Source organism: Lonchura striata, chromosome Z, assembly GCF_046129695.1.
Source record: "Lonchura striata isolate bLonStr1 chromosome Z, bLonStr1.mat, whole genome shotgun sequence".
Classification (NCBI taxonomy): domain Eukaryota; kingdom Metazoa; phylum Chordata; class Aves; order Passeriformes; family Estrildidae; genus Lonchura; species Lonchura striata.
In genome coordinates this window covers 79,396,374-79,409,964 of record NC_134642.1, presented here as the reverse complement: position 1 = coordinate 79,409,964, position 13,591 = coordinate 79,396,374, and the positions used below count along the sequence as shown (strand labels likewise).

General features: G+C 34.2%; 1 protein-coding gene across 1 annotated transcript in view; it reads right to left on the bottom strand.

The window, feature by feature from the left end:
- MAN2A1 (mannosidase alpha class 2A member 1) overlaps window positions 1–13,591 on the bottom strand; it is a 103,453-nt gene that overhangs the window by 68,897 nt on the left and 20,965 nt on the right. The window contains exons 4-7 of the mRNA XM_021524782.2: window positions 7,017–7,188; window positions 5,149–5,276; window positions 3,620–3,793; window positions 2,478–2,664 (exon numbers count right to left, since the gene is read on the bottom strand). Of these exons, the coding sequence (XP_021380457.1) occupies window positions 2,478–2,664; window positions 3,620–3,793; window positions 5,149–5,276; window positions 7,017–7,188 (661 nt within the window). The remainder of the gene's footprint in view (window positions 1–2,477; window positions 2,665–3,619; window positions 3,794–5,148; window positions 5,277–7,016; window positions 7,189–13,591) is intronic.

The following is a 13,591-nucleotide window of genomic DNA, read 5'->3' as shown; positions in this document are numbered from 1 at the left end:
AAAAAATCCAACTACTAGCCCAAAGTTTTCAACTCAGTATCTCTTTAATATATAAGTGAGGCCAAAATAATATTGAAATCAAACGCAACAGTCCCAGTTGAGTATTCAGGATCTGAGTTTTATTACTTTTGTTTTAGCTTTGGCATGAAAGAAGGTCAGTGAGCTACCTGGTGTCTAAATTAATCAACTTTTTTCAATCCTTGAATTTCCTTTATTTTTCTAGTCTTAAAGCAATCAGAGATAAGAGGCAGATTAATTAGAGTGCTGCAAACCTATAATCTTGGAAAACTTATGATGTAAAGATAGACTCTTCAATTCTGGAACTCATAAATCTCCTCATCATAACAACTGTGAAACATGTTATTACAGAGGTCAGATCAATAACATTTTTGTCTACAGTATTCCAGCTTTTTCAAAACAACAGACAGAGCGTGTTTTAACATTCTCCATCAAAACATTACTTCCTGTGTTTGAATGGATTTATTTGAAACTAGGCTAAAAGTGTGATTAAAAGTGTGATTAAAAGTGTGATTCGAGTGTTCCAAAAGTAAATAATCCAGGCTTCCTGGATTATTTGTGCCAGTTTTACTTTTCCCATAGGTGTCATACAGCATACTGATGTTTCACCTCCCTGTTAAGACATCAAAACTGCTTTTAACTAAAACAAGATGATGCAAAATAATAAGTTTCAGAGACCATATTGAGACAATAATCACTTCAACTTGATCATATGTTCACTACATCCCTGCTCCATTTATCACATTCTTAAGTATCCTTTGACATGTGAAAAACCATTTCTTTTACAAGATCCAATTTAGATTGTTATGCAAAGATTGCATCTAGGAAGTGCAGGGATTAAGAATAATTAAAAAACAAGACCCTTAAAAAGACGATTTCAAGCAGACTATATTTACAGCCTCTATGTTCCATGTATTTGTTATACAAGCTGTTGAGTTTTTGCAAATATTTGTCTCAGCTAATTGAGATATATAGTCAAGATTTTTCTTTTTTACAACTTTGATTTAATGACATATGAATTTTCCTTCACGTGCAATTGGCACTGGGTTTACCATAATTTCTCTACTTTTCTCATGCCACCATCATCTTTCTTTTCTCTACTTTGTTAAAACCCCCTTTTTCTTATCATCATTCCAATTGCTACCTTTAAATGCAGCAGTTATAACGCATGCTGTTTATTTTTGGTTTAATCTTCAGTAATATTTTGTAACTGAATTTTGTTTAAGTGAAGTTTTCATTATGTTTGTCAGAATTTATACTCAGGAAAAAAGTGACCCACACTTGACATGTAGACAAGCAGTGCACCATAATCACATTATCACTTTAAAACTTCAGCATAAAGGACCAAAAAGTCACCCTGCTATCCTTAATATATTTGTTACATTCTGCAATTTGCACAAATAATAAACAGCTGCCTCAGCTTTTAACTCTGGAATCCTGGTGTAGTGTGAAGCCTGAAGACAGCAACAGGACCACAGAATAAAACTATTTTCTGGAAACACCTTTGGCAATTTAACTCACTTCCTTTTCTTTTTTTTTTTTCTTCCTTTACTCTCCCTCCCCAACTCCCTACCTCCACCCCCCAAAACTGAGAAGCAGTTTTGTAGAAGTGTAAATTTGATTATTAACAGTGGCAAAACTACTCAATGTTTCTGTTTGAAAAGTAAAACGGAGGTTAATAGTAATTTCCACCCTGGGCACAAAGAAACAGGAATTTTCACTTTGGGTACAAAGAAACAGGAATCAGATTAACTTACTGTTTACATTTCAGGAAACTTAGGCCACAGGATGCCAATTTTTTCAAGGATATACCACAGGAAATATTCCACTGTTTGTAGTTACAGCACACTACATTGCTCTGCTCCTGAAGTTTTCTGTTTTCAGGAGACAGATCACTGTCCACAAACTTCACAAAAAACACAGTAAACCAGTAACATGAGTCCAACCAGATGACTGTGTTCTTACTGTTGTTCAGAGATGGACTCATGTATCATGAACAGAAAATTTTCAAAAACGCCCCTTCCTTACTAAGAGTTATGTTCCCAACTAAGGAGCAAACACTAGGTTATGTAATAGGTATTGTTTACCCACAAGAAGCTTATTTTAAAAACTTGACCTGGTTTTAGCTGGGGTAGAGTCACAGCAGCCAGTATGGGGTTTGATCTGGATTTGCTCTGATGACAGGGTTGACAACAGAGAGATGATTTTGTTATTTCTGAGCAGGGCTCGCACAGAGCCAAGGCCTCTCCTGCATCTCAACCCATGAGTTTTCTCATTTTACTCTTCTGATTCTCTTCCTTATCCCACCAGGGCAGCAGTGAGCTTAGTGGAGCTGATCTGCTCAATGGGGTTGAACCACAACAGAATTAAATTCACCAACCTATGCCAGATGTCATCTTTGGCCAGCAAAATTACATTTTTTTAAGGTTATTCCCTAGAGGAGTATGTAAAAACTGTACCTGTGTTGAACATTCCCAGCGTGAATGGCTTCTGGTGGGACTCTCCAAGGGCAACTTATTCTTCCTCCAGGAAGTCGTTTGAAATCAAACTGGCAGCAGATTTTTGGATCCGGGCCACAAGTATGAGGAACGTCATAGCTATAGAAAGGCATCATATGACAAAGAATATCTGTACTGGATCCCAAATCTGGAATTAAATAGAGTAAAACTTTAAAAGAAACCCTTTCAGATTTGCCAGAAGTAAATCACTCCTTTGTTCTCAGTCCAAGGATTGTACTGGAAAGATACCACACCAAGACAATTTCTTATTTTGAATATCCATAGCTTGAGTCTATTTTTGTATGTACCTGACATGTATAAAGAGGATAAAACAAAGTTACAACCAAAATTGTAATGTTCTAATGAAGTACCAACTGATTGGGAACGATAGGAACAAATATTAGGTGTGTTTTTCTCAGATAAAACTTGTGATTTTCAGAATTTTAGAAGTAATAAAACACAATAATAATAAACATCTTTTAAACTTTGAGTGGATTAAAACAACTTAAAAAAAAACCAAATATCAAAACAAAACAAAGAAAAAAAACAAAAGTCAATCACCCTCCTGTCATGGCCTCATTAGCACAATATTTGAATTAGTTGAAATGTTCCTCCTCCTACACTTTATTTCCACATAGGAGGAAGTAAAGGAGTAGGCGGAACAAGAAAAGTAAAAACAAGTAAAGATTTTTTCACCCCTTTTACTTTTGCAAGGAATATGAGAGAATGGAAAAAAAACAAGAGAAGGTAAAAGCAAAAATAAAAGAAATAAAAGTGAAAACAAAGGAAGATCAGAGGAACAGAGGAACAATGGCAATTATATCAGTTTTACATTTAGTGCCTTTCCTAACTCACAAATATTCTCATTTCCCCTTCTATTATTGAAACGGGGCGGGGGCGGGAAGGAAAAAAAATCTCATAAATTTAAGGTAGATTAAAGGCTTTTGTTTAACAGAATTGCAAGTTTAAAATTTTCAGGTCTATACAAACTCTGCTAGTTCTTGTAAGTATTTCAACAGTACTTATTCAAGTTCTCTTCATATTTTACCTAAATTAAATTGTAAATTAACAAAATAAATTGACATAGAAGAAAGAACACATACCCCAGTTCTGTCTCCAAAAAAATTCTAGTGTCTTTTGTGTTGCAAAATGTTTTTTAACTGAATAATGAACTCTCTGAATAAGCATTCTGGAAAATCCTGTGCGCTTCAGAAGGTAGGCCATTGTTGGTGAATGCCCAAATGGATCAATTGCCCATCCAGACTTTGGTTTTACTCCTGTTGACAAAAGTAAAATGCTTTACTTTTCACTCAAGAAAGTTATTCCAATAATTCAAATGAGAGTACTAAAGATAACATTTCCAAGATGATATACCCAGTTAAGTGTTAAATCTCCTGCAGAACCCTGGAATTAAAAAACTAGAATTAAGGAGTTAAACAAACAAGCAAAATGTCTTATAAATAAAGTATTCTAAAAAAAATTTAAAACTTTAAAATAGTACTTGTCACTATGCTGTTTTAAATTTGCATCAAACATCTTAATTTGGAATCATTACATGATACACATCCTCTCACTTAAAGTCATTTACAGATATCATAATTAAAAAAGAAATTTGAAAGAAAATTAATGTGGATAGATAAATGCAATAGCTTGTTGAAATTTCACTGTTATTTAAATAATGTTAATCTTTGTTGGCTTCAGAACTTTTTTCCTTAATTTATTAGTTTGTTGATAAAGAGAATCATGTTTATTAATACTCTTTTCACTGAACTTTATACTAGTAACTAAAGAAGCTACATCTAACTCTTATTAATTCATCAGCATGGCTCCTTGGGCACTTTTTACAGTCTTTCCAAAAAAGTACAGTAAGGAATGCATTACCCTTTTGTTAGGTAATGTGTTTGTGGAAATTGCAATCTAAGAACAATGGGGAAACAGCTTTCCAAAATAATTTCAGTTAACTGGGTGAAATAATGTCAATTTATTATTAAAATCACTGCACAAATATTTTCTATATAAAAAGGTTTCTCTCCTCTTATAGAACTAAACAAAAGAACATCCCAAAGGCAGAAAAACAGTTCAGTCAATGTAACTGCAGTCAAGAATTCCTCAATTCTAACATTACTAAGGGTTTGGGTTTTTAAACTACTACTACTGCTGCTGCTACATACAATTTTTTTGTTCTGAAATCCTTACAGAAGAGACTCTAATGAACACAGAGCAGGCAGAACAGATCCAAATACATAAAAGCAGTATCAGTTTTTAAGTAGCTTTAAGAATTTTGTCATGATATTCAAAAGACAGAAAAGGCAATTAAAGACTGTTTAGACACGGGATCTAAAATTCAGCACTACTGTTAATGTTTGGTTAAGCCATTATATGCATGTCTTATACTGATCAAGACAAAATGCTATGGCAGAAAATTGTTCAAATATACTTTGTACAGGAACTTTTATCTGCAAACATGAATGGCAAATACTAGACTTGATCCAGCTTCCTGTAAGTGGTCTGATTTAATGTTTCAGGAAAGCTGAGTAAAAAGTCTCCTAAGCACCTCAGAAATGTAACAAAAAAGTATTTTCCTACTGACTTCTTGTCTTTACATAGTTAAATTTTAGATTCATGTACATACCAAGGTTCTTTTCTAGCCACTGGTGTCCTTCTATCAGCTGGTCAATTAAAGCAAAATAATGAGAAGATGCTTCATCAGGCATGACCCATCCTCCTGTTACTATTTCAAATTGTCCATCTTTTATTAACCTGAAAAATATATAAATCATATTTAGAATCTTCTATATGAAAACACTTTTAAAATCAATTTCAGTTTACCATTGCAATCACCAGCAATGTTATTCTAAAATCTAAATTGTTTTTGCTACTTTCATCACTGGGCTATATTTCTTTAATCAAACAGGGGAAAAATGAACTGTTGAACAGTGAAGTATTTCATGTCTTTGTGCAAAGTTCTACTGCATGTGCTACATTAGATTTTTTTTTTTTTTAATTGGGAAGAAAGCTGTTTCCTGCACAGACTTAAAAAAAATAAATGTACCACAGCACTGAAGGCCAACTGAGCAAGATGCTTAGACACTGCACACTTCAAGCACTGCTTGAAATATCTCCCCATCTTTGATCTCATATTCTTTTTAGAGTTTTAGAGAGCTGATAGATTGGAAGTTTATTGTATTTATAAACATTTCAGAACATCTCACTCATCAAAATGCCTTATTGAAACAGGTCACAGGATAACCCATCCTCTCTATTGTCAGTGTACATAAAGATCACACTCCCAGCACCAGGTTGTTCCCACAGTGTCAGCACTTACATTGTTCCCCAGAGTGGAAGTGTTTAATGAATTCAAGAAAAAACCCACAGTGAATTCATCAAAACTTAGTCCCATCACAGATGATACCAATAGGAGCAATGAAAATCATGCAACAAAAATAGTATCAAGGGCAGCTTCACTAGGTCTTCTTCAATCTCAAGTGCAGCTTAACCAATACCTGACTCCTCTGAAGAGAGGACACAGCTCCCTAGTGACTGTCATTTATTGTTTATTGTGTTCCAAGAGATATTTTTAATGTCAAAAAACTACACAGCTGTGCTATAATAGTCACTCACTGCAGATAATTATTTTTAATAAGTAGCTTTTTTACCTAGATCCCAAAATTCCCACTTTTACCTAACCTTTGAGTCTGTGAAGGTCTCACAGATTTAATGCATACTGCAACACAGGCATCTCAAAGAGGGGCATGAGAAGGCGGCTATCACAAGGATGGGCTAAGAACTGTCAAGTAAAAATAAGAAAAAAAAAAAAAAAAAAAAAGCCAAGTAAAAATAAGAAAATAAGTCCCCACTTTATAAAAACTCCAAACTAGATCTATACTGCAAGCTTATCCAAGCAGCCTGCTTCCTTGTCTCAATGCCTAGGCAAACCTCTTACTTCTATATTCCATTTAGACTTGTGATTTTAAAAATTACTAAGAAGAGCAAGGATGTAGAGTAGTACATACTTACCCTTATCCTTAAAGGAGCTGCATGTTTATAAAAACCCTTTGTACTTAAACACAAAAGAAACTCACAAATTTTTATTCAAACAAAAATCGCATATCATTGCAACAAGGAAAAAATACCGTATTCAATAGCTAGTGTGAAAGACGTATTTATTTTATTGCTAATTCCTTAGTGTGATTTCAAATAAAGATTATAATTGCTACTCCTTTACAATTTTAATGGCACGTTCATGGTTGTGCACGGGAACTTTTGTCAATTTTTTAGGCAACTCTGTAATTTGACTCAGTAATTTGTCTCCACCTCCTTGAGTAGATTCCTATTTTGCAACTGGGAGAAAACCAAACCAATCCCAAAAACTTGGAACTGAAGCAGTTAATCCATTATTCTAGCAATTCCACATCACAAGTGAAATCTCAAGTTTACAGTATAATCAAATACACAAAATCTCAAAACAAGATACACAGAATAAAAGTTCAGTACTCAAACCTTTTAACAGCATCTTTTTTTTGGCTATCTATTCCATCCCACCATTTTGAAAAGTAGGAAATCTCAGACCATATAAATTTCCTTCGGTTGTCTTCTTGCAATTTTATAACCATGTTATTTAAAATATGCTGTGTCTGATCTCTGAAGTAATCATCAAAAGTCTTCAGCCAACCTAGGAAAAAGAAAATATAAATGAAGCTTCTTTAGAGAAGTGGCTTCTGAGCCTCTTTAGAGAACAGCCCCTGACAGAATTGGCTCCTTCTCACTCCTCAGAAAAAGCTAAGTAGAGTGTTCTTAAAAAGCTTTCTGTGTCATGGACACCTTGAAGTGCTAAATTTCCAAGGAGTTTCTTTTTACAAAAGATTACATGTTTTATTTCCTAAATGTATAAACATATGGAAATTATTAGACTTAATACTTTCTAGTTTTTCTATGCTTTACATAGTAGAAAATTTGATTAACAGAATACGTAGACTCAAACAATTGTGCTTCAGTGAGATGCAAAGGAAAAAATTTTTAACATTTTCAGACTTTACAGTCTTACATAATGTCTTTTAACTCTTCATTATACCTTGCATTAGAGAGCATATGCATCTTTCTTCACAGAACCTGTAACTATATCTGAAAAAATTAGGTCTGTCTACTTACTCTATAGTGTCACCTTCCTACTCCTACCAGCTTTTGTCAAGTATGCCCATTTTAAAATTCTGTGAAAGCTTCCACACTATGTGAAGACAGCACTCCAGATAAATATGACACTAGTAATTCCACTCTGATTTACCAATTCAGCTCTGCAGAACCGCTGCCTTTCTAACAGTGCCGGTCTGCTTACAGGATACAGGATTAGGCTGTTATGCAATGACATTTTATTGTTTCAAGGAATTTACATAAATGTAAAAACTTTTATTGCTAAAAAATAATTCTCAAATTTAGTTTAAAAATAATTTATAATTAAATTATAATTATATATCATTATATATATTCTGACTATTGACTCAAAGGATATATCATACTTTCTTTTAGGGATACAAAAACCCAAACATTCTTCTTAGATGCAGAGATACTGTTTTTAATTCACAAAAGAAGAAATAAAACTAACACTCCAGAGGAAAAGTTCTAGGTCATTCTTTTTTTCTTTTACAGATATTTTGCATCTAGAGGACCATCACTTTTGATATAAGTTTCTGTAGAGATAGACAATTGGGGTCTAATCTGTCTTAAAAGGCAAAAATGCATTTTGTCAAGGTAGTTAATATGAGGACTTAAAGCATAAAATTAAAACATACTTTCTTTAGAGGAATGGAAATAGCTTCATACGAAAAAACTGTTGACAGTAAATTACTGCTATGCAACAGTTTAAAGGATGAAAAAAATGTGATGAATAATCTGAATTTGAAATCAAATTTCTTTCTGACCTCTTCCCACTTCAGTCTGGGTTGTTTTTTTTTTTTAATAGGCACTTCCACTTAAAAAATTGAGATCACATAGCAAATTATTCTTTCTCAATTCTCATTTACTTTTCAACAAATCAAAGGAATATTTTACTGAAAAATACATTAAAAATATCCACCTGTATTAGACTACCAGTTTATAGATGCATATCAGAAATTTCTTCTGCAAGAGACAGAACACACAACTAAAGGAGGATAAATTAAAGCCATCTTATGATTTTCCTGAACAGAAATATATCATCATAATGAACTATTTAAAAATATTTTATATTGCAGCAATAAAAGCAAATTTACATTAGTCTTCTGAAACATTCTTAAAAACATTATTAAACCAGCTTAACTGAAACATTGAGTTAAATGTCAAAATAGCTGACAAAAGAATACAGTATGATGTAGGGAAAAAGTGTTCAGTATTATAATGAAATGATTGTTTTAACATACTCAGTTTATTTAGATAAGGAAGATTGTAACATGGTTAACACACTGAAGTGAATACACTCCAGAGAGTCCTAGGAAATTTTTAGGGGTATTCATAGATTTAGCTGAAAGCCAACAGAATGCCACACTTCCTGAAGTGTGCTGCTCTAAACCAAATGACTTACAGAGACTCTTCAATTATGCATGGAGACATACAATAAAAATTTTAAAAACAAATCAAAAGCTGAACAAAATAATGGTTAAATCAATGTATAATTGCTAGCTAGAGTATTATTTCACACCTCAGTCACTAATAGAACATAAGAAACTACAACTCAAGTTCATTCTTGTGCTTATCCATGAACTAAGAATTTGTTCCCAGGCTGAAAGAAAAGGTGTACCATTTTGAACAGGAAACTTTCAATACAAAGGTAGTTTACACATGGAAAAATTGCAATAGTTTAAAGCTGCAATTATCAAGACTAAATATGCTATTAACAGCAAAATAACGCTTGGTGATTTAAATGTAAATAAAGCCCTTTGTCAGCATAAATCACAAGATCACAGAATCATTGAGGTTGTAAAAGAACTCTGAAATTATCAAGTCCAACTTCTGACTAACCACCACCTTATAAATCGTATCATGACACTCAGTGCCACATGCACTTTTTCCTTTAACACCTCCAGGGATGGTGACTCCACCATTCCAATGTTTAATAACCCTGTAAACAAGAGAAAAAATTGTACTGTCTTTCATATTATTATGCTAGGCTTAACTTAATACATATTGAGGACTTTGCCAGATATTTTCATTTTCTGCCAGCCTATGTGATAACAACAGAGGGTACATATACACTGCTGAGCTGCTTTCCTTTTGATTCTCTCATGCTTGTCCTTGTTTGCAAGTGTGGAAACTTGCTATCTCCCCCCAACCTCCATGAGATTTATCACCCTTATGCAGCTGTTTCTTTAATTGATTTTCCCCCCCCTGTAATGTAAATTTACTTGGCTTGACAGCAGATCCAAGAATCACATCTGAATATCAACACAACTCATTGCTCTGCGAAGTCCTGAAACATTTTATTAACTGATTTGCCACTATTCCTGTCTACCCTTTCAAGCTCAAAATCTTTCTTGAAGCTCTATCAGCTCCTTGCACTAGGGGAAGGCACTCTGGTGTCTTAACATGGTTGACACAGATGTAGAGATAAAGGGAAACTTTCAGGACAAAATCAGAACAGAAGCTGACAAATTAGTGTTATTCAAAAAGTAACTTTATTACGCAAAAGCACATAACAATTTGATCATGACAAGGATCACAAATCCATTTCTAGAAAAAGTATTTAGGTACTGCGGGCATACACCTGCAAGACTCCTTGGGTGGTTTTTTACATTTGTATTTTTGTATTTTGGTTTAAAATAACTGATGAAATAAAAAGTAAGCTTTTCAATTGCTTACTTCCAAAAGTCACCCTCGAATGTTTAAGAGGAAATAAAATCTTCTTTCTGACAAAGTCTGTATTAATGAAGAGGCAGATCACCTCATGAATTTCTGAAATATTATGCCAATATATAGTGGATGAATGTGTTTTTGATAGAAGTTTGCATCTCTGATTCACTTTTCAGGAGATCATAATTAATTTCACTGAGTCTAAAATTCAGCCATCGGTGACACTTCTTGCAACACAAGAAACTTGAGTAATTTATTTCTCTTATGTATTAAATAAAACTGTTACATTTCAGCTAGCATTATACAGCTTTCTAGAAAATAAGAGCATTCTCTTTGCAATTATCTTAGTGCAACTTCAGTTCTTGGTCTTTAAAATGTACACCCAAGTTTGTAAAAATTATCAGTAATGGGTTTTTTTTACATTTATGCTTGATGCTTAATTAACTACTTCCTGTGAGAAGAGACAGAAGACTGTTTTGACAGCTGAGGAAGTAAAAAATTTCAAACTGTGAGGATATCCTTGCTCTTAATTACATCCAAGCCCCACAAAATGCAAGAGTAAAAGTTTTTCATAAAACAAACAAAACCACAAACAAAAGGGTAAGTAGCCATGACTTCTTACCTCTAAAAGAAGAGCTCTAAAGAACTTAAGCATAGTATGCATGTGTTTTTAATTGATCATATTCAGCCAATAACAATAAGACAAATACCAGAAATAAATCCAAAATCTAAGTTTTAACTTACATCTTAGTAAGTATGATTACACAAGAAAATAATTTGGCATTAGCTCCTTTGCAGATTCAGCATTTTAAAAAATCCCTTATTTTAAGGTAGAGAATGCACACATATTTTTTTTTTTTAATTTATAAGTACTGCATCATTCTATGATGCAAAATATAGAACTAGCATAGTTAATATTTTATGGATGTTTCTAACACTTCAGTGCTAATTTCACCAAAAAGTATCTTTTCAATGAAGATGAATGACTCATAGCCACAACTGTGAAATAAAACTCAAAAAACCCGATGGTAAGGCAATCTCAAATTAAAACTAAAAGCTGCTTAAGACTCTCTCATTTTTCTGTTTCACATAGTCAAATAAGAGAAAGAAAGTCCCCTGAAACACTCCTGTGTTAGAGCATTCATTCTGATTCAAAAGGAATTAGATAGATGATCTTCTTGTTCCTGCAAAATGTGTACCAAATAAAATAACTTAGGTATAAGAAAATACACAGAAAAAGTATGACAGTGTATTTACTTTTCCAAGAGCATACCTTAACTTGTAAAAGATCTCTGCTTAAGGTAAAACAAGAATGATTTAATTTACCTTAATTTCACAAGCATAACTAAAAATTTGAATGATTGCACACTTCACAAAAATTAAAATCTGCCCTGATCTGTGAGGTACTACCAAAATTATAATTAGACTTCTTACATTTCAAGTCTTATGCAAGATCTATTTTTGCTTTAGTACATATCAAATCTGCTGCCATCATAGCTAAGATGGAAAGGAAATTTCTACTGATCAGGAGTCAGAAGTGTTCTTTCTGTAACAGCTTTGTTGATTTGCAAAGGAACTGCACCTCTTCTGTAAACACAGAAATACTGAAAAATAACCCAGGAATAAAGCTCTAATTTCCCTCATTCAGCACGTCAAGAAAAACTTGTGAGTTCCCCATTTCTTGTATTTTGGTGGGTCGGACAACTATTTAAGCAATCTCTGTTCTGGTGAAGAAGTCACCAGAAAAACATATCCAGACTCAGCTAACAGAAAATGTACAGGAAACTCCATGGTGCAGTAACAGCATCAAGTTTTATGGTTAAGATATCTTCTATCTTAACACTGACTTAGGTCTATATAGATTTCCTCCTGAGAAATGTAGACTGTCTTAAATAACAAAAGGTGATTAATGTGAGTGGTAGTAAGGTAAAATTACCAATGTCATAGATAATTGATGGAGTGTTTAAAAGTAGTGTTTAGTTCTGACTTTTGTGCCCATATGCTTCCATGTGGGCTGAGATGCAAGAGAAAAATCTACTTCAGTCACTTCCAATTCCATTTAAGTACTGTTTATACTAGGTCTGTAACCACCACATTCAGCAGTGAGATACTGGTACACACATATTTTAGAAAGCTCACAAGTCTTAATTCTTAAATAATTTAACGACTAGTCATTACCAAAATTATTACAGATCAATAGATATTAGAGGTGTCTTTCCATCTCTCCGGTCATATCCAAACCTCATCTTTCAAGTCCATCTGTGCTGGCTGACAATCTTGCCAGCCCTGATCTGAGGTTTCCCCTTTGCATTTCAGCTGCCTCCTCCACTTCAGCCAGCCACAAAACACCACAGCTGAAGCAGGTGAGAGCCAACATAAGGGCTGTGCCAGCACAGCAGGTTATATACTCAATCTGCTCCTGATGGAACTGCCACCTATCTGTGACAGCTATAATCTCACACAACAACCAAATTTCTCTCCATGGTTTAAGACTAGGACATGCTACTGTGGTGCTCAAATCTTTATCAACTGCCAGCAACTAAAACAATCATGCCACCATTATCAAAAGTCTGAAGGATACCCACTCTCAACCCATTTCCCAAAAGGGAAACACTTATAGCTACTGCAGAGAGAAGCACAGAGACCCCAAGTTTGCAGGTCGTGGTTAAATTCACACAGAAGCAGTTAACCCAGATTTAGCATCACAAAGTGCTTCAGAGCACTGGCACATTCAGTCATCCCTCCAAAAAACAAGGTGGAATTTAAACCCACCACCTTCACTAATGATTGTGTTTCACAGATTCACAGAGTGACACGGATTGGAAGGGACCATGCAATCTCCAGCCCTACAGCATGGGCAGGGATGCCACCCCCTAGACAAAGCTGTTTCAAGTCCTTTTTCTTTGCCTTTGTGCTACACATTCTCACTAGCATACCTGGTTATATGAAAAGTTAAAGAGGAAGCAGCCTCAGATGAGAAAAGATAAAATCTAATGAGAATTTGAAGCTTCTGCAGCTGATACAGTTATAACTTTACTCATGCCATTTCTTGCTAAATATCTTTCACGTACATTGAAATTACTAGAATCTGCAGAAAAAGTACCTCATTACTTGAACAGACACTGGTGAAATTATCAGCAAGTCTCTTCACAGCTTCCCTCAGGACATTCCCCTGCAGCAACTAAGCCTCATGTGCCTGAGAAGTTACCTCAGCCTACACTGTGCACAGGGTGTTTGCTCAATTCAGTTAAAGACAT